This window comes from Camelina sativa, chromosome 10 (assembly GCF_000633955.1).
Source record: "Camelina sativa cultivar DH55 chromosome 10, Cs, whole genome shotgun sequence".
In the NCBI taxonomy this organism is placed as follows: domain Eukaryota; kingdom Viridiplantae; phylum Streptophyta; class Magnoliopsida; order Brassicales; family Brassicaceae; genus Camelina; species Camelina sativa.
Window position 1 is genome coordinate 8,378,810 of NC_025694.1, and position 27,362 is coordinate 8,406,171.

Sequence of the window (27,362 nt, forward strand, 5' to 3'; positions counted from 1 at the left end):
AGAACATTGACAAACAAGTCTTGCTTTTGAAGGAGGAATTGGGTCATGAGATGGCTATGATAGCTTTAAAAACAGTAGGTGTTGCAGTATAGTTGTGAGCTCGCTTGTATGGTTGTGGGGAATAGTGTAGGTGATACTTATCTCATTATGGCTATGTGGAAGAGTGTAGGTGTTGTTATGGCTTGTTGCCGTGTAATATTGTTGTTATGTATGGTTATGGTCATTAATCCAAATGTTGTGTTGTTAAGCCTACAAATTCAATAAGAATTGGTCTCAGATGGTCTCAAACGATATCATCAAACATAAATCCTCAATAAGAATTGATCTCAAATGGTCTCTTTCAATATCATTAAACATAATCCAACTTAAGAACCAAACATAGATCAGCAACAAAAACCTGCAACTCCTAAAACCAAAACAAAAACCTGCAACTCCAAAAATAAAAAACTTGCAACTCCTAAAACCAAACCAAAAACCTGCAACTCCTAAAACCAAACCAAAAACCTGCAACTCCTAAAACCAAAAACCTGCAACTCCTAAAACAAAATCAAAAACTTGTAACCACTTCCAAAAACATGAAGCATCAACACAACTCTTAGATATTGCTTTATTGTGTGAGTGTGTGTGGTCCCTGTGAAAGTGTGATTGTCTCTGCTGCTTGAAATGTTGATGGACCAGCCCCATCAAACTTTGTTCTCTGCTTACTACTCTTACTCTTTTTTTCCTTTTTTTCCTTCTTTTCCTTCTTTTCCTCATTTTCTTTTGGAAATGTAGGACATCCAGCTGAATTGTGACCTGCTACACCACACTTGCTACAATGCATAATTCTCCCTTGCCTTCCGAGTTTGTCTGGATCATTTTTGCTCTCACCCATATTCTTCTTTGGCTTCTTCTTCTTTAGTTCCTTTTTCTTTTTCTTCGGTGATTCATTTTTCCCTTTGATCCGATCATAATTCTTCTTCTGACCCTTCTTTTTACCAGGTAGATTTGGATATGGAGGTTTGNAAAACCTGCAACTCCAAAAATAAAAAACTTGCAACTCCTAAAACCAAACCAAAAACCTGCAACTCCTAAAACCAAACCAAAAACCTGCAACTCCTAAAACCAAAAACCTGCAACTCCTAAAACAAAATCAAAAACTTGTAACCACTTCCAAAAACATGAAGCATCAACACAACTCTTAGATATTGCTTTATTGTGTGAGTGTGTGTGGTCCCTGTGAAAGTGTGATTGTCTCTGCTGCTTGAAATGTTGATGGACCAGCCCCATCAAACTTTGTTCTCTGCTTACTACTCTTACTCTTTTTTTCCTTTTTTTCCTTCTTTTCCTTCTTTTCCTCATTTTCTTTTGGAAATGTAGGACATCCAGCTGAATTGTGACCTGCTACACCACACTTGCTACAATGCATAATTCTCCCTTGCCTTCCGAGTTTGTCTGGATCATTTTTGCTCTCACCCATATTCTTCTTTGGCTTCTTCTTCTTTAGTTCCTTTTTCTTTTTCTTCGGTGATTCATTTTTCCCTTTGATCCGATCATAATTCTTCTTCTGACCCTTCTTTTTACCAGGTAGATTTGGATATGGAGGTTTGGTTATCAATACATATTTGTTGGTCATCCAAAAACGTGGACCTCTAACTGGATCAGGACCTTTATCATACACTTCTTTCCATACATGAGTAGTAAAGTATGGGGACACAAAATCATCAACATCCTTGTTAGCATCCAAGATTGTTGCATAGCATGTTCACATGAAATCCCTGTGATTTGCCACTTGCAACATGAACATTCCCATTTACGTGTTGACAAGTTCACAAAATGTGAGTTCCCATCTAAATAAACGTCAAACCGCCCATGTGTTCCTTATGTGATTTCACAGTTCATAGCATCTTCTTTCTCAGCCTCCAGTATCTCTGTAGCATACTTAGAGATCTTTTTTTTTTCCATTTTCCTATTTTCAGATTTCTCTTAGTAATCCTTCCCATTGCATGCCTTCTTATAGTTTCCAACATTGGAACTAATGCCTTTGCCCTTGCCAATTGTAGAGTTAAAAGACTATGTTGCATTGTTGTCCACATCCTCACAACTACTTCCTAACCTATAATAAGCTCTTGACCAACTTCGTGGATTCTCCTTCATCACATCATCATAAAGAGACAGATCATAGGCTCTAATCTTGTTCTTGTTTGCTTCAAATTCAGCATGGTTATAACTCCAAGCTAGGTGCCACACCATTTTTTTTAGCAAGTCTTTATCACCATGCCGGTTCTTCAAGTTATCCACAATATGCTTGACACACATTCTATGCTCAGCATTTGGCATCTCATTTTTTACAGAACTTATGATTCCCTACATAATTACATAAACAAACAAGCAAAGATGTAACTCCAAGCTAGTTTAAAATGAAACAAGACAAATATTTAAACAGTGAGACCAAAACACTTACTTTAGAACGATCTGGATATGATGACATAATCCTTCCCATCCTTTAGATTCAAATCAGCCTTAAGTAGTTTAAGAAACCACAACCAATTATCAGCATTTTCAGTTTGTACTGCTGCCCACGCAATTGGATATATCTGATTTTTCGCATCATGTGCAATAGCAGTCAATAGGCAGCCTTTAACGGCGTGTTTCAGAAAAGTTTCATTGCTCCAAGACACACATAAAAACGTTTAAAAACATCTGTAACAACTTCACCATCAGCATTAGGGATTGTATCAACTATTGCAGGGATCCTGGATTTGAAACAACGATTTCAGCTGCATAACCTCTAAGATGAGCAAAATGTTGAGCATATTCTTGTTGAAGCCACTTTAGAGCTAGAAGTCTCCCTCTTTGAACTTGTCCTATAGAACTTAGTATGTTCCATCGCTCTTTAATATGCCTTTGAATATCAAGAGGCATATACTTAGGTTGCAACCTCAATTTATCAAGGAATAGCCTTCCAATGACAGGACTCTTCAACAACTTGCATTTACCATTAGATTTACATCTACGATATCCACAATTAGTCCTCACAACCCACAATTGTCGAGTCTTGTCATATGCGGCGTATACTTTCCAATTACAATTCTTATCTTGACCACATACAAAGCTCATTTTGTCCTTCCCCCATCTGTTTTGCTTAATGTTTTCCCTCGACTTCAAAGCATGATGTAACACAACCTCTTTGAACTCAAACCCAGTGAAAAATGTTCTTCCAATAGCTAACTTCTCGTTAGTTCCCATCCTAATTTTCCTATCTCTAATAACTATCGGATTTTCCTCTTCATCTGAACTCTCTGGGATAGTATTTCGATTAATCCTAAAGTCATCAAACCAGTTTGCTACTGATTCCTCTATCTCGAACTCAAACCTGTCAACTATGTCGTCTTCTTCATCTTTCTTCTTTGTTGCTTTACTCTCCCTTTTGTCATCTTCATGTTCAGACTTGTCTCTCTTTCGTTTTTTGTTGCTTCGGTTTGCCTCATTCCCGACTTCAACAACTATGTCATCACCAGCCTCATCATTTCCATTGTCTTTGTCTTCTCCATCATCTATGCTCTTGTCTCCATCATCCTCACTCTCGACAACATTATCCTCATCGTCTCCATCATCCCCACTATTATCTCCATCATCCTCACTCTCTTCATCTGAAACTTCCTCGGAACCATTAGGAGCTTCATCATTTGCTTTGCTTTTGGGATTGAAATTGGGATCATCTGGATCACTCTCATATACCAAAGGACTAATCGGCATCTCTTCTCTTCGTTACCCAAAATTACTCAAACTCATTTTTTTAATTATGAAGAACCCTAAATAAGAAGTATGGCCAAACTACGTAATTTATTATGTCGAGTTATATAAGTCGCGTGTTTGAGTCAAACGCATAAGAGTAATCGCGATTTGTGGTTTAATCAGGTTTAGTGATCGTATTTTTTTATTTCAATTGGAGAGGTATTGTTTTAAAATTTTTAAAAAGTTTGTGTTGTTATATACAGAGTAAATTAAGTTTATGTTGTTTTATAAAGAAGTGAAAAGTATAGGTTGAAATGTTGAGAAAGTAATAAGTAATAATATAGTGGCAACCGTCACCTATTTACAACGGCGTTTATTACGTACCTATCAACCTATGTTTATTGGGCTACTTAAGACTTTGAGAAAATGGTATATTAACCACACCAGTTTCTGCATCTAAGGCAAAAAAATATCCCGAGTTTTCACAAGTTCTCGATTTTGTCGAAAGTTCGGTATATTAATAATAGTGTAAAAAACTCTTCATACTGTGTATAAGTATTTTCACAAACTATTAGTCTACATTGTTAAATTTATACATATAACATTGCTAAACCATATATACGTGTATAGAAGTACTAAGTCAAAAAAAAATTAAAAATTGTATGACTCGTGATACAGATTCAATGATGCATGGCTTGTTTTCTCTTTGTAATGCCCGTCAACATAAACCTTTATGAGCTTGCTTGACTTAGAGGTCACCAAACCATGTGAATGTTCTTTTTAACAAACGTTCATACGGCTTGGCAGGCTCATGTGGCACATCACCAACCATTATTAGTCATAAAATCATTTAGGAGATCTACAGAAAGATAATATAGAAGTGATAAAGAGTTAAAGCTTGTCAAATGAGCAAATCTAGAACTTAGTTTGACGATAGTTCTTGCGTATTTCGACAAATTCTAACCACTCATTATTATCTCTCAATGATCTTAGAATTTCAAAAAGAGAGTGAGACAGACTCGATGTGAAGAAGATATAATGGATTGAAATTGATAACAACTATTGTCTATAGAATGACCATTTTCATGATTAATTCTGTTAAAGTGTTGAGCTTTGCAGTTGCTGTGAATTAATATATAATTCTGTTACCAAGAGATATACTCCAAAATTGGTAATTGCACACAAATCCATATCAAACGATCATATATAAAACAGAAAATTTTATTTTTATTTAATGAAAAGTAGGAATACATTACATAGTTGGTGATAAGTACACCAATATTAGTAGAAATATTGCAAACCATGAATAAACATTACATGGTTGGTGATAAGTACACCAATTTTTTTAAATACAAGTACGATACGAATGTGTTCATGACTTATCTCAGATCAATAAAACACACGTTTATTTTTATAAAATATGTAAACAGACTTAGGCAAAGATTCATATTGACCCTTTTACTTGACACAATTGACGTCTTTGACTGAAGCTTCAATAACAATTGCGATCACAGAAGCTCTTCAGTCTTGCAAATGCATCCTCCAAAGCGAAAATATCCATGTCGATAGAATGCCTCGCCCAGTTCTCCAGACCAAAAGCAATCCCTAAACCAACCCAACATGGTAACATATATATGTTGTTATGCGAAAATTGTCTTAAAAGCTAAACCGTTAACTTACCGTAATCATAGGTAATGAGAAATTAATCAATACCTGGTAAAAGGACGAGGTTTTCTTCACTAGCAAGCTTTTCACAGAATTCTTCATCAGTTTTAATGTGCGCAAACATTGACAAGTTCAGCTCGGTCTGGGAGAAAGAGAAAAAAAGATGTATATATTATAAGATTGTTTCAAAATATAATACTAACTAGTCATAAGAAGTCAGAAATGTTAAAAGAAATGTAGTAAAAATAGAATACCCATAAGAAGGTGCAGGCTTCANAAATATGTAAACAGACTTAGGCAAAGATTCATATTGACCCTTTTACTTGACACAATTGACGTCTTTGACTGAAGCTTCAATAACAATTGCGATCACAGAAGCTCTTCAGTCTTGCAAATGCATCCTCCAAAGCGAAAATATCCATGTCGATAGAATGCCTCGCCCAGTTCTCCAGACCAAAAGCAATCCCTAAACCAACCCAACATGGTAACATATATATGTTGTTATGCGAAAATTGTCTTAAAAGCTAAACCGTTAACTTACCGTAATCATAGGTAATGAGAAATTAATCAATACCTGGTAAAAGGACGAGGTTTTCTTCACTAGCAAGCTTTTCACAGAATTCTTCATCAGTTTTAATGTGCGCAAACATTGACAAGTTCAGCTCGGTCTGGGAGAAAGAGAAAAAAAGATGTATATATTATAAGATTGTTTCAAAATATAATACTAACTAGTCATAAGAAGTCAGAAATGTTAAAAGAAATGTAGTAAAAATAGAATACCCATAAGAAGGTGCAGGCTTCAGTTTTCAAGTAGCAGGTTAGGGCTGGTATGTCTTTGAGCTTATCAAATGCAAAGTCCGCTTTCTCTTTCAGAAAAGCCCGCCTCCTCTCGAAAAACTCTTTAGGAGTTTTCTCCAAGATGGTGGGAATAGCGGCCTACATAATAAAAGTCACGAATTCACCTTAGTATATGCATGCAAAATAATAATAATAATAATAATAATAATAATAAATAAATAAACCTTGGTTAAGGTATGCTTCCGAACTAGAAAATCCCATACCTGGATAACAGTTGGTGGTTTATTATCTATCGCCAGAAAATTCTTAAGAGCACTTGTGATCTGTCCATATATAGCAAGATTAGGACAAGGAAAACTACGTACGCGTGGGCATTTTCAACTCTTAATGTGGACGAGAAACAAAATTTGATTTTCATATGTTCATAGAGATGTAGTATATCAATGGCATATAATCTCATTGTTTGTACGTAAAAAGTTGTAAATGTCAGTTATTATACCGACGATGTACTAAAATAATGGTAGTGATGTTTAAAGAGTGATCGGGAAAAGCGGATTCGGACCTTTTTGGATTGAAAGGCACCATCTAGATCGTGCAGCGCGAGCCAGCCGGTTCGCCATCCGGGTACACTCCATCCCTTCGATAGAGAACCGAGACTGATCACAGGTACGATCGACGAGAATTTCCCCATGGGAACAAAGGGTTTACTCCCAAACACAGTCCATCTAAAAACTTCGTCAGAAACCACCAGTATCTTAAGTTCCCGAGCCAACTCAGCCAGCTTATAAAGAAATATCCAATAGTTACGTTACACATTATCAAAGATGAGATCATATGAGGTCACGTTGTATAACTAATTAGAGTATCTGTAAAATACCTGCATCAGATGACTTTCAGAGTAAATGTTCCCATTAGGATTGTGTGGGTTAATAATAAGTATCGCACAGGTGTTCTCGTCCACAAGCTCACAGACGCTGTCAAAGTCGATCTCATAGTCATTTTCGTGGAGGAAAGTATATTCACGAACCTCAAATTTATTGTAGATTGCGTGGACCATGTCCCATGGAAAGCCCGGCTTTGGAAGCAAGATGTTAGCTTTCGGTGTAGCCAAGATTTCAATTGCAAGCTCGATGGCTTGTTTGCATCCAACGGTCATAAACACGTCATCTGCAGTCAATTTCTTCAGAAGATCTTGATTTAGAAACTCTGCCACGGCACTAAAAATAGCGGGAGCAAAAATATAATTTGTCAAAAAATAATTTGTCACAGAATATAATTTGTCAAAAAATAACTCGATACATAATAGAGTTAAGGTGAAACTAGAAGTGTTATATGGGAGCTAGATCATATTGTAAAACAAAATTTGGTGGGACAGTTTTTTTGTTTTTCCGTCAACCAAACATATATAATAGAATAGAACTGTCCTAACCAGAGAGTAAAAGTTTACAACAATAGTTTCAGAAAGAAATAATCTAGAATGATCAATAATAATTCGATGTAGATATTACCTTTTAGCCGCGGGAAGGCCAATACTTGGAGCATAGGCGTTTCCACTACCGTCAAGGACAGCTTTAACGACTGCCTTCTCAGCGGTATGGCTAGTCTCGGGGGCTTCACTTAGAGGGGGCAAAATGGGTTTTATTTTAGGGTCACAAAGAGCCATGATTCTAGAGNGCCTAGCGTGGCAGCTGCAGCCTTTTTGGCTGCTTCGCTACCACTAAACTGCCAGTTGACGGATCTATGGTTCTCCATATTTCTCTTGTCTAGCGTTTGAATTTACTTCTTTTTATTTCTCTAGCTTAGATTTTTGGTTTGGTGATTATTCTCATCGCTACGAGTGGTATTATATAGTACATGTTTCGGCACTCTAAACAAAAAAAAATCTATTTGATGGGATTATAGAAATTGGCCACATTGATTCAATTAGAATATCATAGAACACGTTCCTCAGACCAATTTGTGAAAGTCTAAATGGTTGAAATATTAATTAACTTCAATCAATCTTACTTGGTGATGTTATTATACTCTGCATATGGTATGTGAAACCATGACAACAGACGATATCTGTTATAATTGTATTGTCATATTGTCACAAGAATACAAATAGAATGACTTCTTTGAAGTCTTCGTTAACGTGTGAAATATCTTATACTTAATTAACTATACATACCAAAGACATATCTATGTTTGTATGAAATCAACTGAAATAAGCATAGATTAATTTGTTTAAATTTGACTTCAATTATATCTGTTTTAAAAATCTCTGCCTAGTATCGATTATACGATTATGTTTGTCTAATTTAATTATAACCCGTCTAATCCAATTATTTTCACTTAATTTTGTGTATACTTATTGTCTTTGGAGCCAAATATAAATCAAATATATATTTTTTGTTATTTATACATTTAAATTAAAAGTTCGTAATGATTTACAATAACTAATGTAGAAATTTTTAATAAAAATCAGAAAATTTTCTTTTAAAATTATGTTTTTATGTGTTTACCATAATTTTAAAGATACTATAGTTTTATATTTTATTTGATATTTTTCTCGTAGCATAAATAAAATTATACATATATTTAATATTATATTTTTATTTTATTATAAATTTAATAAAATAACTTTAACACTAATTTCCGATTAATTCTCGTTTAGTCTCTCTGACTTTTTTGCTACTCGTTAGACCCAACTCAACTGACCAAGTAGCGCTTAGGGATTTCTAAAGCATAGCTTATAAATACTGCCGAGAATTTTATAAATGAATTTAATATTTGCGCGCTAGCTACATCCGATCGTGGTGACATATGCGTAGGGTTCCACTCGAGCTAGTTAATTTGTATGTACAGTATATTGTTCGTATAACTCATATATATCATACTTGAGAATAAATTATGACCATAGCGATGAAAGAACGTTCAAAAGCTCAATTGGAGCCGATAGTTAGTTATTTAATAATATAAATAAATTCTCATGTCATTTGAAAATAAAATTTGTCGTTGGTGGGTGAGGGGACAATGGTAATTACGACAGAATCAAATATTACTTATTGTACTTCTTGGAATAAAAAAATTGTAGTGATTGTTGTTAAAAAAAAACATTGTTGTCATTCAATTTAATTTATTTAAAAGTTCCCTTAAAAACATATTGCAATTTCTTACAAATTATGGTGCAAAACTTACACGAAGTTTGAGTATTGCTTACATAGCCGTTCATCAGGGTCTCCATGTATATTGCAAGGAGAGATTCTTCATCGTGAAACGACATGTCGTATATGAAAAATCGTTTGTCGTAGATCTGAATGGAACAGAAAGATTCACATCATGTAAATATTGTTTGTGGAAGCTATTTAATATAATGTGTTGCATGCAGTTAAAAATCATTATTGATACATTTATATCAAATTTATGTAATATAATGTAGCAGACGATATCAAACAGTTAATATTTATAAATATTTTTATGTGTTTGAACTTTGAATAATCCTCATCTAGATCTGCCAAAATTTTGTTTGACGCTAAAAAAACAAATCATTTGTAACGTAGAGTGAAATATGATACATATCAAAAATATTTTGGATCCCAAGTATAAAAGGATATACCATATACGGATCTAAAGATCAGAACTTTTTGATGATAAAAGAAAAACAAAATACTCCATATGACATTTGGCGCCCATTCCACCAATATTAAAATTAGAATTAGTAAATAACTAAATATGTAGAAAGTCTCCATTCCTAGCTATGTTGAATTGGTTTGGTCCAGATTGTTATTTTAATGACTCATGACTTATCAGCACATCATCTCTGGAAAAAAAAAACTAAAGCAGCGATCAACGATCAGCGATGCAAGAGTCGGTAAAATGCGACATCGGAACAGAGCCGTATCTCTTTTTATTGTTATTACTATTTTGATAATGTGTTGTTGCTTGTTACTGCCGCCTATTACAAAGTGGGGGATAAATTTACTGGCAGATCTCTTTCTTTCTTTTCTTTTTTTTCCTTTTTATCAAACACTTGTTGTCTTAATTACCAATCTGTGGGCAAAACCATCAGAAAGGTTATCAACATTATACGTGAACACAAGCATATATATATATATATATATATATATATATACTAGAAAAAGTCGCACTACATTAAAATTCAAATATCTCTAACACTTGTTATTATATAAGCACATGTTGAGTAATTAACTTGATATAGTTTTGGTATATATAAAAATAACATTAATCAAGTTAGTTCCGCATGAAGGTATGGTCGTACTTACTGCTGCACGAATTCATTTTTGTATAACGTGGCAAGATCACTTTGTCACTCAATATACTTTTTGATCGACTAGAGTTGTTGTTGTTTATAATATTACAACAGAGTTTGATTATTTTTGGTTAATTATTATTATTCCTCTGCTGTTAAATTACTTTGGATTTAAATTAAAGTGGCATGTCTCCGTACGCGTTTTCGTGTCATTACTCAACGCGTCATTACTAACTATTGTGTATTTTGTTTATTTGTTAATCAAATTATTTTGTATCCATATATGTCAAGTTCTCAACCACTTGTGTATACAGGGGCGGATCTAGGTGTAATGGAGGTGGGGCACGTGCCCCACACTCATCCATAATAATTCTTCAGTTTGATTTATTATGTATAACATATCTTAGTTCATTTGGTAAAAAGTGTCACATACTATGTCAAAGGAGAAGGGTTCAATGCCTCTCATCTACATTTTTTTTATCATTTTTTATGTTTTGTCCTTGTAAAAAAACTTTTTGTTAAAGTAAATGTTCAGTTGTGCCCCCATGTAAATTTTCCTCCTGGATCCGCCACTGTGTGTATGGTGTAATATGTATAGGTTGTGCCCTAAATAACACAACTTGAGCGTTGTTTATGTGTCCATCACCTATTTACAACGACGTTTATTACAGAGAAATTTAGAAATACTGTCATGTACAGTAACAAGTCTTGTGCCCAATGTCATTTTCTCTTTTTCCTTTTCCAGGGTATCACAACTAAAAATTGGAAAGACAATTTTAAACTTTATAAATTAAAATCATAAACCATATTTAATAATTAATTTATTCTCGTTTTTTGTTTCCTTTTTCCCCTTTCCCTCCTTCTTATTTCAATCCCTTTGTTTTTTTTTCTCTCTATCTATTTTTTATTTTCTTTTACAGTTTTTTTAAAATCAACTTCTAATATGTATGTCTCCTTTTGTCCATCAAATAAAATAAACATTTTTTGACATCATATATGTTTATAATTTTGCATAGTAGATAGAAAAAGAAGACATGTATATCCACATATGGACAAAAAATATATTGTCCGCTGGTGGACAACTAGCGTGAAACTTCTCAGCAAAACATATGTTGTCCACCAATAAAATATCAAAAATAATTGACAAATATTTTACCTATAATAACATAATATTTTGGAAAATATAAAAGTGAAAAATAATTATGATTTTACTTATAACTAATGATATAATATTGATAAATTTGTTGAGAGTAGAGGACAAAATAAATTGTTTACGTTCACACTTAGAGTTGAACCTCTGTATTCACTCCCTCCCCTCTAAAGCAATCAAAATTTTCTATCTAATATTTCATTTAAAAAATAAATCAAAATAAAATTAAAAAAGCAAAACAAATTCTGTATATTTTTATTTAAGTAGATTTAAATATTGGCTGAGTTTAGATTTTACAATTAAACAAGATTCTATATCATTTTGGGTTTATAAATGAGAATTAGGATTTGGATGTTATAATTAAAATAAAATTATATGTCGGTTTGGGTTTAGAAATGAGGTGATTAAGGTTTAAAGTTTACAATTAAAACAAAATTATATGTCGGTTTGGGTTTACAAATAAGGTGGTTAGGTTTAGAGTTTACAATTAGAACAAAATTATATGTCGATTTGGGTTTACAAATGAGGTGGTTAGGATTTAGATTTTACAATTAGAAAGAAATTATATATTGGTTTAGATTTACAAATGAGGTGGTTACGTATTAGATTTTATAATTATAACGAAATTATATATTGGTTTAGTATATAAAAGATAGGTTTGGGTTTTTATTTTATTTTACAATAATGTATACAAATTTATTTTTCTTATTTTATAAGGGGGTGAATAAAGAGGTTCACCTCTAGCGATGAACCCAAATATTATCCATTATATTTCTAATAACAAGTTTCTTTCTTATTTCTTCTTAGAGGACAATTTCTCCTTTTATACTTATGCCAAAAGAAGGAAAGTAACAGTTCTAGAAAGAGATAATAAAAACTGGCATTTAAAAAAACTAGAGTTTTCAAAATGGTGTATTAACCACACGATTTTTCTGCCCACAAAAAAAATCGAAGTTTTTCGTCTAATTATTCAAACAAAACATTTAATTAATAGGAAAAAACTTTTCAAATTATCCAAGTATTGGCACATATACTCATATCCAAATTTTTCGTCTAATTATTCAAACTAATATTAAATAATGTAAATACTCTTTATCCTATATAAGTACTCTCACAAACTCTTGGTCTGATACATTGTTAAATTTTTACATATAACATTGCTAAAATCATCTCTATATACTTATTTAAGCAATGATGTTAGAAGTTTAACTCTATTATCATGTGGCATATTACAAAAAATATCATTGAATTTTAATTAATTTAATAGTTAACCAAAGAAAAGCTTATATTGGTTTATAAAAGAATTAAATATTTTTTTTCAAATTATTTAACGAATTCCATTTATTGTTTCACAAATCTTAGGAAATAATAACAAACTATACAGAATAATTATAAAACCTAATTTTATTTATAAAACTAAGATTAAATATATGCATCCCTAATCATTTAATAATGACATATATATTTTAAAATTAAGATACAACCTTTTTATATTTAAAAAATATAAAATCTTATATCTAATTTATTAAATAATTTTTTGCATTCTACATCAACACAGTGACATCTTATTAAAAATCTAAGAAATATATCAAAATTTTTATATTTTATCGAATATACAACTAAAAAATAATCAAAAAGTTAAATCAAATTTTCTAAACACGATTGCTTCAATATGGGGTTTTTTTTTCTTCTAGATTTTACCAAATTTATATGATTCACGGATTTGAACAGTGTATCATGTACCTAAGACAGGTTGAAATCAGAATATTAAAGTAAGTAAATTAAATATAAAAGATTATAAAATGTATAGAGAAAATCAAATAAAACTTTTACTCTTATTTTATAACTAACAATTTACAGTAAAGCTAATGCAAACATTTCCGGTGCTGTACAACACAAATAACTATCAAATAACTATCTAGTACGTATATACTTATATTAATAAAAAAAGAAGTTCAAGTACTCTAAATGAATTGTATGACTCATGATATAGATTTAATGATGCATAGCTTGTTCTCTCTTTGTAATGCCTGTACACATAAACTTTTATGAGCTTGCTTGAATTAGATGTCGCCAAACCGTGTGAATGTACTTTCAAACATTCAGACAGCTTGGCAACCATCACCAAAACTATTATTAGTCATAAAATTATTTAGGAGCTCTACTGGTTCCGATTGGTAACAACATTTAAACGAGACTGTTAAAACTTTCAGCGGTTGTAGAGAAGACAGTTAAAAAGAAGGCGGTTAGAAAAGATGAAAGAAAAAAAGTTGTTAAATTTAAAATGAGTGGTTAAATAATAGTTTTGATTGGTAACAAATGGTTGAATAGTAGATAAGTTATTGTAGAAAATAACATAAAAATAAATTAAAATATTAAAAAAATTCAAAAAATTATTTCTATTTTCATAAATTCTTTTAAAAAATAATAAATATGAATATTAGTTTAAGAAAATTAAATAATTTAAAAAAAAAAATTCAACTGCCTCGTTTGCAAATAAATCACCTTGTTTTTGGAGCGGTTGGCCGTATCCCCCTTCCAACCACTCTCTTCAATCGCTTTTTCCAATTGTCAAGCAAACAAATCGTCTTGAAGGTTACCAATCAAACCCAAAGAATTATGTAGAAGTGATAAAGAGTTAAAGCTTGTCAAATGAGCAAATCTAGAGCTTAGTTTGACGATAGTTCTTGAGTATTCTCACAAACTCTAACCACTCATGCTTATCTCTCAATGATCTTAACTGCTTTAGGTAAGTTTAGAATGGTTAGAATCTCGAAAAGAGAATGAGATAGACCCGAGTGGAAAAGATATAATGGATTGAAGTTGATAATCTGAATGGACTTAACCTTGATCAACCAGTCAACAAACCGGATGAGTCGATTTGCTTTTCAATTTATCATCGCCAAGGTAAACTTGAATCTAAAACCAATCCGATTTTTCTACCCTTCCAAACCGACATGCAAAAACATAAGAATCAAACCGGTAAAATTGAGGATTTAGACATGCTAAATTAAACCGGATTAGTTTTCCGGTTTATTAAACCCACTGGTTTATTTAGTCGTCTGTTTATTTCTTCCGTCAACGTCATTCTTCGTCTTCCTTAAACCCTAATCAAAATCTCTCCCTTCTTGAAGCTATGGCGGCCTTTGAAGACAGAGCAGATGAAAACGATGAAATTGCCTTCAAAGATGGCAACACTGATATCTCCCAACAGCTTATGGACCGTTACGGCAAGTCCTCAGCTTCGCAGCACCGTCATCTCGTCGCCACCGCCGTCGCTATGCGCTCCATTCTCACCTCTGAGTCTCTTCCGCCGTCTCCTCCTGCTTTCTTCGCAGCTGCTATATCCTCTGTCGATTCTTCCACGGAGGATCCCATGGCGGTTTCTGCTTTGCTTACTTTCCTGTCCATAGTCCTTCCTCTGGTTCCTTCAGGAGAAATTTCAGCTACTATGGCTCGAGATGCTGTGGCTGTTTTGGTAAACCCAATTGATGGTGGGGTTGATAAATTAGGTGTTGCGAGTTTGAGAGCTGGCGTGAAGTGCATTGGGACTTTGCTTATTGGTTTCTGTGATTTGGATCATTGGGAATCTCTTCAAATTGGATTTGGTTTACTTCTCAAGTTCGCCATTGAGAAACGTCCCAAGGTATTCACTACTGTCTATAGAATGACCATTTTCATGATTAATTCTGTTAAAGTGTTGAGCTTTGCAGTTGCTATGAATGCATCTAGTTCAGTCTAGTATTATATTGTGATGACAATCTTGGTTTGTGTGTTCTGCTCTGTTAGGTTAGAAGATGCGCTCAAGAGTGTTTGGAGAAGTTATTTGGTTCTCTACAATCATCTACTGTTATAAAGGAAGCAAGTAATACAGTTTATATTTTACTTAAAGAATATAAGCAAGTACTATCTGACTTAAGCTCAAAAAAGATTGATGAGGGTTCTAAGGTTGACTCAACAATGAGGCCTGAGGACGCAGAGGCTGCCCATGTGCTAAATGTGCTCAGTGCTACAATTCCGTTTCTCTCTGCCAAAGTTAGTTCTAGAGTTTTTTCGGAACTTTGCAAGCTTATGGGTTCTCAGTTTTCGCCGTTGACGAGGCAAATTCTCAAAGCGATTGACACTATCTTCAAGAATTCAGAAGATACAACTGTTGTTCCTGAGATAGAAGGACTTGTAACTTCTTTGACTAGTTATTTATCTTTACACGACAAGAATCCTGCTGACACGATCGTGCATGTGACCACCCTATTAAAAAGTGCTTTGGAGAAAGCCTACTCAGTTGAACCGACATTATGTTTAAGGAAACTTCCGCTAGTTTGTGGGTCATTAGCAGGTTTGTTCCCTTCCTAGCTTTCAGCATATATCTCTTTTGTTCTTCATTGTGAGCTTGGATTTCTATATATATGTTATGATGAATACCAACATTCAATTTCTATGATTTAGGCCTTCTGACTTCCACGGATGACGTTGCATCCCAAGCCTCAATTACATTAAAAGACTTGATCAGTAGCCACATTGATACAAATAAACTTCTTATCGAGGGCAGCTTGTCTTGTGAAGACGAGGATAACGAAACGAGTGGAGAAAATATAAATGCAGCAAGATGTGTATGCTCTGTCTTTCAGAGTGCCCTAAACTCATGTGATGGAATTCCAAAGGAGCACATCTTATCTGTCATAAATATTTTGATCGAGAAACTTGGTAGGTGTACTTTCACTCGGAGCTATACTTGTTCATCCTCAACATGTTATCTACACATCTCCTTAACGAAATATTTTAATTCTATCTCCAATTGTTTCAGGAGAGCGTTCATATATTCTTGCAAAGAATATCATATTAAAGCTTGCTGACTTGATGGAACATGCAACTGGAGATATGTCTAGCTCACAATATGTAAGTTACGAAAGGGCCTATTCTATACAGTTATGGTACTGGTTTCTTACTTGAAGATATGGTTGGTTCAGAAATCTGCGAGTTGTGTTTCTGAACGTTCCAGTGGATAATAATGAATTACATACTCAATGGTGTATTCAATTATATTTCATGATTTGGAATCGAAAACAAAGACATCTTGATCCTCATCATATATCTATGTTAGCAGTTTTTTACGATATAAAGAGTCTATCCATAGTCTATACTATTTGATTTATAATAGATTGGACTTATCTGCAGCTTCAGCAATGCATTGGGTCTGCAGTGGTCGCAATGGGACCAGTAAGGCTACTGGCACTTCTTCCTATCACTCTTCATGCTGAGAGTCACTCATGCACAAATGCTTGGCTAATTCCTGTCTTAAGAAAATATATCATTGGAGCATCTCTTGAGTATTATGTCGATCACATTGTTCCACTTGCAAAATCACTGATGCTTGCTTCTAAAGGAGGTACTCATCTATGCCGACAATGAGAATTTCATTTACATTAGATGGTACAGACTTTTCCTATCTTCTCGTCCTTAGGGTTTTTGTTTGCATATCAGGGCTTAGTATACTATTCTGCCAGTTGCTTTACATCATGCAAGAATGTAGTTAACCAAGGGCACAATCAGTTGATAATTTCTCTATGTGTTTGGTGATGTTTCACTAACATTTATTCATATGCTTGTTTGTTAGCCAAAAAGTCAGCTCACGGAAAAGAGTTGCGGGCCTATGGTCATGAACTTCTGAGACTGTTACCTGCCTTCTGTAACTATCCAGTTGATGTGCACCAACAATTTGGATCGTTAGCCAAACTGATGGTTAAATTTATTAAAAATAAATCTTTCATGCATGAAGCCGTGGCCCTTTCTCTACAGGTGGGTTCCTTTGCATTTCATTAATGCTAGGGTGAGCTGACAACTTGGCGATCTCATTGAAATTTTCCTTGTTTAGATGCTTGTAAATCAGAATAAAAGAATGCCTAAGCCCAGTACAGATATGGACGAAGCAACAGCCATAAGTGAAGATGCAACAACAGAACTGGAAAGTAGATTCCACTATTCGAAGAAAGCTTCAACGAAAAACATGAAGGCTTTGGCATCAAGCTCGACAGAGTTGCTTCAGACTCTTGTTGATGTATTCACTGCTTCAGACACAGAGATCAGTGCAGACTTTAAGGTTTACAAATTTCCTTGTTAATCTCTGCATGTCAAACTTATAACAAATTGGTTTAAGGTCCTCCATTGTAGTCGGATTAGAGAAAAACACTTCACACATATTGTTGATATCTTTTGCTAGGGAAAAGCATTTTCTGGTGTGATTAAATTCTGATTGAATCCTTACCTGCTCGTAGGCCGTAGAGGCTAGTGACAATGTGACATATAAACAAAAACTATATTTATAAGCATTAAGAAAACACAAATGTATTTGTTGCTCAAAACGCTGTTAGTATTTCCTCAATTAATGTCTTATATGATGTCATCTTTCTACGAACTAGGAGTTTCTTTTCGGTTGCAAAGATGCATACAGTGGTTTTATTTATTTTTCAAAGAATTTTTGGCATCTATATCTGTCAATTTCGTCAGCACAGGTCTATGTGGTCTTTTAACTTGAGAGATTGAACTTTTGATTGACCGAAGAAAATATTTTATAGTTAATGTCTTGTAATGGCAGGCTGCAATTGGATGCTTAGCTTCTACTCTGGATTCGTCAGTTAGGAAAAAGATTCTAATTTCTTTGCTAAATAAGTTTGATCCTGCTGGTGAATTCGAGACTGAGGGGAAGGTCAATCAGTCGAATGATTCAATCGATGAAGAAAAAGAAACCTGCAGTGCCACAAAGACACAGTTAAAGAGGTATAATTCAACTTAATCCCTGTTATATTTACTTTTATTATGAAACTAATCCTCGTAAAATCTCTTGTTCGACTTGTTAAATTTCTCGAATACCATTAACCACTGTAATAGCATGACATCCATGTGTATATCAAGTTAAATTTCCTCTTCTCCTATAACTCGTACGACCTTTTTTAATGGCATTTGCTTGCAGGAGTGCTGTGCTGGATCTTGCATCTTCATTTGTTGAAGGAGCCCAGGAAGACCTTATTGAGTTGATTTATAATCTTGTTCGCCAAAGTTTTCAGGTATGTTTCTAAAATTGAGCTTAGAGAAATTTCCAATGTAGAGGCTAGTCCATGAGCTTTTTTTTATTTTAGGCCACCGACGAGGCTGATCTTTGTGGGGCATATGATACTCTGAGCAGAGTTCTACAGGTTGGTTAACCTCATCGAAGCTTGTTACACTAGCTCTTATACTGTTCACTGAGTGCTTCTCATGCTTATGTGTCTTTGCCCTTGTTGGTGCAGGAACATGGTTCGTTTTGTTCATCTCATTTTGCAGAGGTGATAGAGATGTTACTCAGCCATAAAACTCCAGAGGATGCAGCGTCTTCTATAAGCCGATTTGCATGTCTCCACGTTCTAATGGCTCATGGAATTCAGGTGAAATTCTTTACTATTGTATCAATTCTAACTTGATATCAGTAAATATCCATTGCTTGAGTATATTTATCCATGCCCTGTTTTATAAAACGTATAATTCGGTCTTGCCTTTTGGAGAAAATTACTGATATTTCGATGTTTTACTTTTTTTCTGCAGTCAAGCACCGAGGAGGAGAATGAGAAAGCTTTCCTTATTCTGAACGAGATAATCCTGACACTTAAAGATGTAAACATACTGTTTGCTTCGTTGCTGTTTCAGTTTGTTGGTGCTTAGGAAACAATACATTTTCTCAACAAAATTAACATTTGTGTGCATTATCTTGCCTTTTCACATACAGGGGAAAGAAGAACATAGGAAAGCAGCTTGTGATGCACTGGTTATGGTATATACCACCCTAAAAAATTCATCCTCTGTCAGCGGTGATGAACTTTGTCCCAAATTGATTAACATGGTAAAGTGCATAAGATGAGCTCGCCATAACATTTTTATTCACTTCATTATCTCTCAGAGACCAATCAGCATCCATGATTTTTCAGATAACGGGTTATATTGATGGATCGTCGCCGCACATAAGGAGTGGAGCAGTGTCTGCATTATCTGCCTTGATATACAAAGACCCTGAGATCTGCCTATCGTCACCTGAGCTTCTTTCATCTGTTTTACCGTTGCTTCACACCAAATCCATTGAGATTATAAAAGTAAGTCTACATTATGCTTTTTTTAATCAGACCCCAAGATGTTATTTCTCTAAGTATTATGTATTTTTGGTTTTTCTCATACGTCTTCATGTATCTCCAGGCTGTTTTGGGTTTTGTTAAAGTTTTAGTCTCAACATCGCAAGCCCAGGACTTGCAGAGTCTACTGCAGAATCTCTTATACGAAATTCTCCCCTGGTCGTCTGTTTCAAGACACTATTTTAAGTCAAAGGTAATAATGAGAATAGTGCTCGACTTTAGTTTCCAAGTGATTTTCAGTTCAACTCCTACAAAACGTATAATTTGCCTTACGAAAAATGTGCATTTAGGTAACGATCATAGTTGAGATTATGGTAAGGAAGTGCGGCACCCGCGCAGTCCAATTAGCCACACCAGACAAGCACAAGAGTTTCATCCAGACAGTTTTAGAGGTCTCTCTCACCCTCTGTTAATTTTCTTGAAGATCTCAAATTGAATCATTTGAAAAAAACGTTTTCCATCATCTTGGAATTTTCATCTTAATGTGCAGAACCGTTCGGGGAAATCAAAAGACAAAGAAGAGACCAATGATTCACAGACTACATCCACTGATCCATCCAGAGAGTACGATCCTTTAGAACAGCAATAATAATCCGAGATCAAGAACACATCTGATCAACTCATTGCTTGCTCATTATATGCATAAATCATAATTGGTTCGTTTTTTAACAGGCCGCGGAAAAGAAATTACAGAGAAGCTTCATCAGAAACTACAGCCAAACAAGACGGCAACAAATTCAAACGGCAAAAGGGAACACATCAACGACACACACCTGCTTCCGACATTAATGGAAGTAGAACAGGACCACAGCGCCATGGTAACAGAAGCTTCGGAAAACATAGGGAAGCTTCTGGAAACAATCACAAGTCAGGAAAAGAGACACGAAAGCCACAGAAGAACAGATTCAGGAAAGCACAATGAATCTATAATCTCAGTCAATAGAGTTTTTGCAGTTATCATATACCGAAAACAGTAACATTGGTGTGTATATGTATACGATTTGTAGATTATACACATCAAGATTTTTGAAAGGTTAGTTTTTAAGACTAAAAATCGCCAAAGAAAAGATTTTTGTTACTCGTATTGAAGATTTACAGACTAGATTGCAGGAGCTTGATCAAGCACTGAAACAATCTCACTCCTGCTTCTCACCAATCTATGGAACACTTGCCTCACTTGTATCTTTAAATCATCCAATCCCACTTCCATTCCCAAGCAAATCTCCTCCATCTCATCCACCTTCTCGGCAACTTCCACCTCCTCTTCTTCATCTGCCGGAAACCTAAACCTCTCTGTGAACTCCAGTAAAGATACCCCAATCCTCTCCATCCTCTGCATCTCTTCCATCAATCCACCGCCACCACAACGCTTCTCCTTCCGTTTCATCTCTTCACCAATCCTCTCTTGAATATAAACAGCTGCGCTAGCCCAACTCTGGTGTTTCGGAAGTGGCAATGGCGCCGCAAGAAGGCTGCTTGTCTGACAAGGAACCGCCGCCACAAGCACCCACATCACCAGAACCATAACACTGCTCATTATGTAAACCGGCATTGCCGGTCCAGAAGCTTCCGCTCCACGTGGCAGCACCAGATTGGACACCATAGCCTGAATCTGCTTCGTCGCAGACCAATTCTTGCCGACGTGGCCAGATGATCCTCCACCTCCGGTGACGTTGCTGCGCGGTCCAAACGACCAAGACCTCGACGTTGTCCTTCGTTGGTTACTACTGCCACTACCACTTCCTCCGCTGTTTCTATCTCTCCTCTCTTCAGCGTTTAACCCAACGAGGAGACTTGTCAACGCACGCTTAGCTCTACGAACGCCTCCGTCACATAACGGCCGTTGCTTAAGCGCCGTAACAGCAATCTCCGCGAAACGCCTGCTCTGTCTAACGGAATCAATCCCGGCAACAACGGCGTTACATAAATCCAACGCCTTTAGAATCCGATCAAGCAATTCAGACAAAACCCTTTCTAGAGACGGAGATTTCGAGATCTGGGTCATGCTCAACACCGCCTTGAACTCAGCGTCACAGGACATTAAAACATCTAGAAGACTCTGTAACCAAGGGATCGAAAGAATCGGCTGAGAGACAGATGCGACATCGGAGGAGGAAGAAGGAGGCGGCGGTTGAGATGGTATTAACTCAGAGAAACGCTCAGCTACGTGTTTCTGGAAATACTCGATTTCTTCAAGCTCTTGCTCGTGATTAACGTCCATGGAGACGATCTGGTTGCGGCGGATGCTGATTCGACTCAGGAATGAGCCTTGGTAATCAGTCGCCGGAGCCATGTGATATGAATCAAAAGAAGCAACAGTGAGTGAGAATAAATGGATTACGGAGATAAAGGAGAGATTTTTTTTTTTTTTTAAGAATGGGGCATAAAAAGGGGTTTTGGGATTTTAAGATGAAAGTGATGATGATATTTAATTTTAAGGAAGGAACCGAAATGGTGCTAAACATGTCTTGTCGGAGAGAGAAGACAATTAGCTCTTTTATTTGTTTATTTTCATTTTTGGGGACTCGAGAAGTGAAGAATATTCGTCTTTGGTCTCTTTTAGGACCTTTTCTATTTTTTTATCCTCGTGACATCATTTATTTCCAAAATTGTAAAAATAAAATTGGTATTTAGGAAGAGGAAAAGTCCCAAAAAAAAAGTCTTTTTTTCACTGCATATCATTGGATAGGAGTCTAAATAATATATGCACGTGAAACTCATATTTCTCATATAAATATACTTCAAAAAAAAAGTGAAATAATTGGATTTATACTTTGTCCTAAATGTTTATTTTATTTGACTACTGATGTCACATTCGTTAAGTCGTATGATACGTCATTATTATTATTTTTGATTAGTTTGTTCATCAGAATAATCAGATACTAAAAGGATAATATGAATGACGAAAAAAAGCATGTTAGGGTGAAAGATATGCAAAGAAACAAATACTTTTCTGACATCCAACCGTCTCTCTTAATTAAATTTCTAACGTATTTGTCACTAAAGCGGTGATAGTGAGTTAAAAATTTATAACATATTTAAAATTTGGATTTATTGAAAATTTAATTTGGTAATTTATGTTTCACCAAGAAAAAGTCTCGTGGACATGATTTTTGAGCTTTCGCATGTGGCAACTTATGACAAAAGTAGAAAAAATAATAATCGGTTAATCGTAAGTAGTGAGTGCATTTTAAAGATTCTTCAATGTGGATTCAACTGTAACAAGACTCACTGGTTCATGATTTGTCAAAACTGTAACGATCACTCTATTATCACTGGGTCAATTGTTTACACAAACAGCTTTTTATTTCTGTTTTTCGCTAATGAACAGCTTTACATTTCTGTCGGTCACCTATTACTTAATTAGAATGTACCATGTATTTGACTTGTCGAATGTGACATGTTTGAAAGCATGTCACGCTATCTCTAGAGAAGCCACCGATACGAATCATCGTCAGTAACTTTTCTTAATACGCTATCAAACACATGATTAGACTATCAGGTTTAGCAGTGAGGCTCAAGATGATAAGATCATATTATATATTCTATAAAAGCAGTTCCTTTTATTTTTAGTACTACAGACTTATCTTTTGGGATTAATTGATGCAAAGTAAAAAGCAGCGAGAACAAAACGGAATGCTTTGATAGCCTTTGACTAAAGTGACTATCGGTTTTTAGCTGTTGGAATCATTTGTTTATTTTTAGCTATTGATGTTTTTAGCTATCAATAGCTATTGATGTTTACTCATGATCTAACAACTACGTTCCTTCCTTGTTTTTATTTTTTTGAGCAAGGAATGATACATTTATTCAGCTTTTGTAAGTTCAGCAAACTATAAGTTTAATGAAATTCACATATTTTCAAAAAAAAAAAAATCATTTTTTTATTTCTGTTTCGAAGTTTTGATTCTTTATCATATACTCCCTCTGTTTATTTTTACTTGTCATTCTAAAGATAATTTTTTGTTTTTTATTACTTGTCGTTTTGTATTTACGATGCAATTTTATGTATTAAATTTTCAATTTTACCTCTAACTTTTAGATTATTAATTACTTATATCAAATGAAATAGTGTATTAATGAGAAGTAAAATAGAAAATTTAATTGTTTTTTTAATATGTGTGAAATTGTCTAGAATGACAAGTAAAATAAAACAGAGGGAGTACAATAATTTTATATCGCACTTCAATTAATATTCCTTATAATTGACGAAATTATATATGAGAAAAGAAGAATATGAATAAAAGGTTGTACCAATTCATTTACACATAAAGTATCAAGTAACATGTGATCTATATAAAAAAAGTAACATTGTACGATATAGAGAAAAAGTTATAAAATTGTGAGAAAATGTTATACCCATTTTGCAGCTATTAGTAAAAAATCAAGGATGTTGATAGGTTTTGAAAAAAAAAAAATTGTCAGATATGATGATAGTTCAGTAACGTCAATTAGTTAAAAATTTAAGACTTCACTAAACTAGTTTAGTCTGAAGATCACACTGTCTGGATAATAATTTCAAAACTGAAAAGACGAAATCTCAAAAAGTTAAAAGTGTAAACATGCAAAAAAAAAAAATAGAGATGCTGATGCATCAATGTACTTTATTCTTTCGAAATCTCAAATTCAACACAAACGTATGACTCCACTGAGTTTCACGAGATCATACGATTGCGAAAGTTAATGTAAGCGATAATTACGGGTGTCAAGACCTTGGTCCTTTACTCCTTTACGCTCATTTTAAAGTAAATTTATTATATGGTCGGTTGAATTAACCGTTAATGACGGTTAGAACAGAACATAAAACAGTTTTATAACATTGTCGGTCCAATTTTGTATTGTTTACTCAAATACTATTTTCTTGCATCACTTTTTCGATTTGTATCTCTTACACACTAGAGAGCAATGATGAGAATGCCGTGGCAAAAAGTGATCATTAACTTTTCATTCAAGAAAATTAGTTATTTATTCTATTAACGCTGAAGTAATCATTGCATTCAAATTGGATCATCATTTTGTTTTGGTACGTTTTTTATTAAAAATAATTAGAGAATCACTTAATTTAATTAAATTAACTTGTGATTACCATTTTCCGTAATGACCATTATACCCTCCATTCAATCACTAAATATCCGCCGGGTCGGGACGCGGATCCTGTATGATCCGGAAATAGAAGAAAAAAAATTAACGTATCTGTTTGTACTCCATGTCTAAAATATTCAGATCTTGTTTTTGATTTGGTTCAAGAATAGTTTTTTCCGTTACCAAACAGAGTTATTCGTTAGAGGCAAACAATCCGATTTAATTGTTTTTAAGGTATCTAAATTAAAACCATATATGTTAAAATTTAAGTTAATTGCTTAATTACCGAGATTGATCTTATCAATTAATCTTTCAGTATAATCTTTTAAAAGAGATATTTTGTGATTCAGTTAAAATCTTTGAAAACGAATATTCATTTTACCAAATCTTACTATATTGCTTGATTTCCGAGATTATCATTTTTCTTTACTCTTTTAAGATAAAGTTTGAAAAGGAATATTCATCTATCAGTTGGAACGAATCAAGTAAGTAAATATATTTTGCGTATATTAGAAATATCAATTCTTAACTTCTAAGTGATAACATAAATCTACCTAATTTCACTATAAATATATTATGAGCTTCCTATTGAAATATTATACTAAAAAAAGACATTTAAAATTCGTTAGACAAAATGATGGCTCTTCCCCTTTCATACACTCCCTTGAAAGATCTGAAACCATACAAAAATTTTTGGCGTATTCAAGTTAAAAATTCTCCATAGTTGGAGAATGAATACCATTAAACTTGGTGAATCAATAGAACTGATTCTGGCTGACGAAACAGTATGCATTTTAGTATAGATTTAATATTCATTTACTAATCGATTAATATCAATTTATTCTATCTGTGTTTTTTTTTGGGTTTATATAGGATGACAAAATAGGAGCTACTGAGAGAAAGGATCATATCAAGAAGTTTGAAGCTGATTTGGAGTATTTTTGTTTGGTTTATATAATGTGTATTTTTATAATCCTTCAAACTCTATATTATAAAAATACAAATTATAAAAAAAGTAACTAACAAAATATATAATCCCGTGCTGTAGCACTGGATATCACCTAGTTAAACTTTAAACCATATACAGCACTATATTCTTATAGTTCCACAGATAACACGCATAATCAAAATATCATATCTTCAATCTAATAAGTACACAAAACAAAAAATGAATTATTCATCGTATCATTGTCACAAAAGCATTTTAACAAATCAAAAGCGACAATTAAGATTTATTATTAGTATAGTTGCTAATTTTTTTTGTTTTCTGCCGTCACATGGCAACCACGAAAAGGAAATTAAACGCGTTCTTTTGGAGTTTTAAAGAGGAATTTGATTAATGGATAATATAGCAGCATTATATTTTAGTCATTTCGTTGATAATAGTTTTGTTCTAACACACTAGAAGATGTAGTCAAGGTCAAAGAAAAATACACTGACAGAACAATTGTATCATGACTTTTTATGTTCTTAATAAAATCACCATTTAGACGAAAAAACAAAAAAGATAGGGTTGGGTGCATTTTTTTTATTTTTTTTGGCTGCACCTGCATGTGAATTTACTTTCTTTTTAATCAGTGAAAAGTTGGTAAATGATTAGGCAGAGGTTTTTCATTTTCAACAAGTTAAATTGGATAACAATTTAATAGGTCCACACTGCTTATGGGAGTTGAATAGTTCGAGCTCAGGTAGTTGGAGTTGGAGGAGCCTATGCAAGCTTAGGACCCTGGCCATGCCTTTCATTGTTTGTGAGCTTGGTTCTAAGATAACTTGCAGATTTTGGACTGATAACTGGACATCTTTAGGTACTCTGCTGGATATCACAGGTCCCTCTGGACCCAGAGTGTCAGGCTTGCCTCTCGCAGCGACAGTTGCAGATGCTGTTTCACAGGATCAGTGGTGGATTTCCAATTCCCTCAGTCGAAATCCAATTATTTGATTGCTTAAGGACTGCCTCTCGTCCCCTCCAGTAACAACGTCTATGGATGAAGATACAGATGACCATTTTCTCTGGAAAATAGGGGAAAATCCAGCTTCAGATGTCTTCTCGACTTCAGCTACTTGGTATTATTTGTACCCTGAAGGTGCGAAAGTGGACTGGTATGACTCAGTCTGGATCAAAGGAAGGATTCCCAAGCATTCCTTCATAGCATGGCTCAACGCAAGGCATCGACTACACACAAGGGACAAGTTACTAAGGTGGGTACTCTCAATTCCCCCACATTGTCTCCTATGCAGCAGCCACGATGAAACTCGCCAGCATCTCTTTTTTGATTGCTCTTACTCTGGAGAACTGTGGCAATATTTTCTCGATAAAGCTCACTTATCATCTCCGATAAACTTTGAGGACAGATCAAGGTGGTTAAAAAACCCTGCTAGGGATAAAAATATTGCTCAGATTATTCGCCTAGTCTATCAAGGCTCCACTCCGCCGTCTCAAAGCCAGCATCTTCACTGTTATTGGAAGTCAAGACCATTCTCTGATTACACTTAGGCCATCTCACACTCAAACAGAGGATTATCCCCCCCCCCCCCCCCCCCCCCC

The 27,362-nt window shown here is 34.4% G+C and overlaps 3 protein-coding genes, 1 long non-coding RNA gene and 1 pseudogene across 5 annotated transcripts; 1 reads left to right on the forward strand and 4 right to left on the reverse strand.

Annotated features, from left to right (window-relative positions):
- On the reverse strand, window positions 608–1,615 carry LOC104720161 (protein PXR1-like). Its single transcript, XM_010438116.1, has 2 exons — window positions 1,275–1,615; window positions 608–1,010 (listed from the first exon to the last, which is right to left on the reverse strand). Exons 1-2 carry the CDS (start codon window positions 1,613–1,615, stop codon window positions 608–610), a joined length of 744 nt encoding a protein of 247 aa, XP_010436418.1.
- On the reverse strand, window positions 5,030–5,657 carry LOC104717950. 2 transcript variants are annotated; one of them, XR_756328.1, is made up of 3 exons: window positions 5,637–5,657; window positions 5,431–5,524; window positions 5,030–5,322 (listed from the first exon to the last, which is right to left on the reverse strand). It is a non-coding gene; the product is annotated as an uncharacterized LOC104717950 (long non-coding RNA). The 2 variants fall into 2 exon arrangements; XR_756327.1 differs by lacking the exon at window positions 5,637–5,657 and having other exon boundaries at window positions 5,431–5,529.
- On the reverse strand, window positions 5,679–7,947 carry LOC104717951 (annotated as a pseudogene).
- Window positions 14,682–20,780, forward strand: LOC104717953 (RRP12-like protein). The gene is made up of 18 exons (XM_010435590.1): window positions 14,682–15,228; window positions 15,372–15,918; window positions 16,029–16,286; window positions 16,387–16,478; window positions 16,758–16,968; window positions 17,197–17,378; window positions 17,455–17,679; window positions 18,175–18,356; window positions 18,550–18,643; window positions 18,716–18,772; window positions 18,866–19,000; window positions 19,158–19,226; window positions 19,339–19,452; window positions 19,538–19,699; window positions 19,800–19,928; window positions 20,026–20,127; window positions 20,226–20,299; window positions 20,408–20,780. The coding sequence occupies exons 1-18, from the start codon at window positions 14,719–14,721 to the stop codon at window positions 20,655–20,657; spliced, it is 3,393 nt and encodes a 1,130-aa protein (XP_010433892.1). The 5' UTR covers window positions 14,682–14,718; the 3' UTR covers window positions 20,658–20,780.
- LOC104717952 lies at window positions 20,668–22,271 on the reverse strand. The gene has a single exon (XM_010435589.2). It carries the CDS (start codon window positions 22,026–22,028, stop codon window positions 20,835–20,837), a length of 1,194 nt encoding a protein of 397 aa, XP_010433891.1. The 5' UTR covers window positions 22,029–22,271; the 3' UTR covers window positions 20,668–20,834.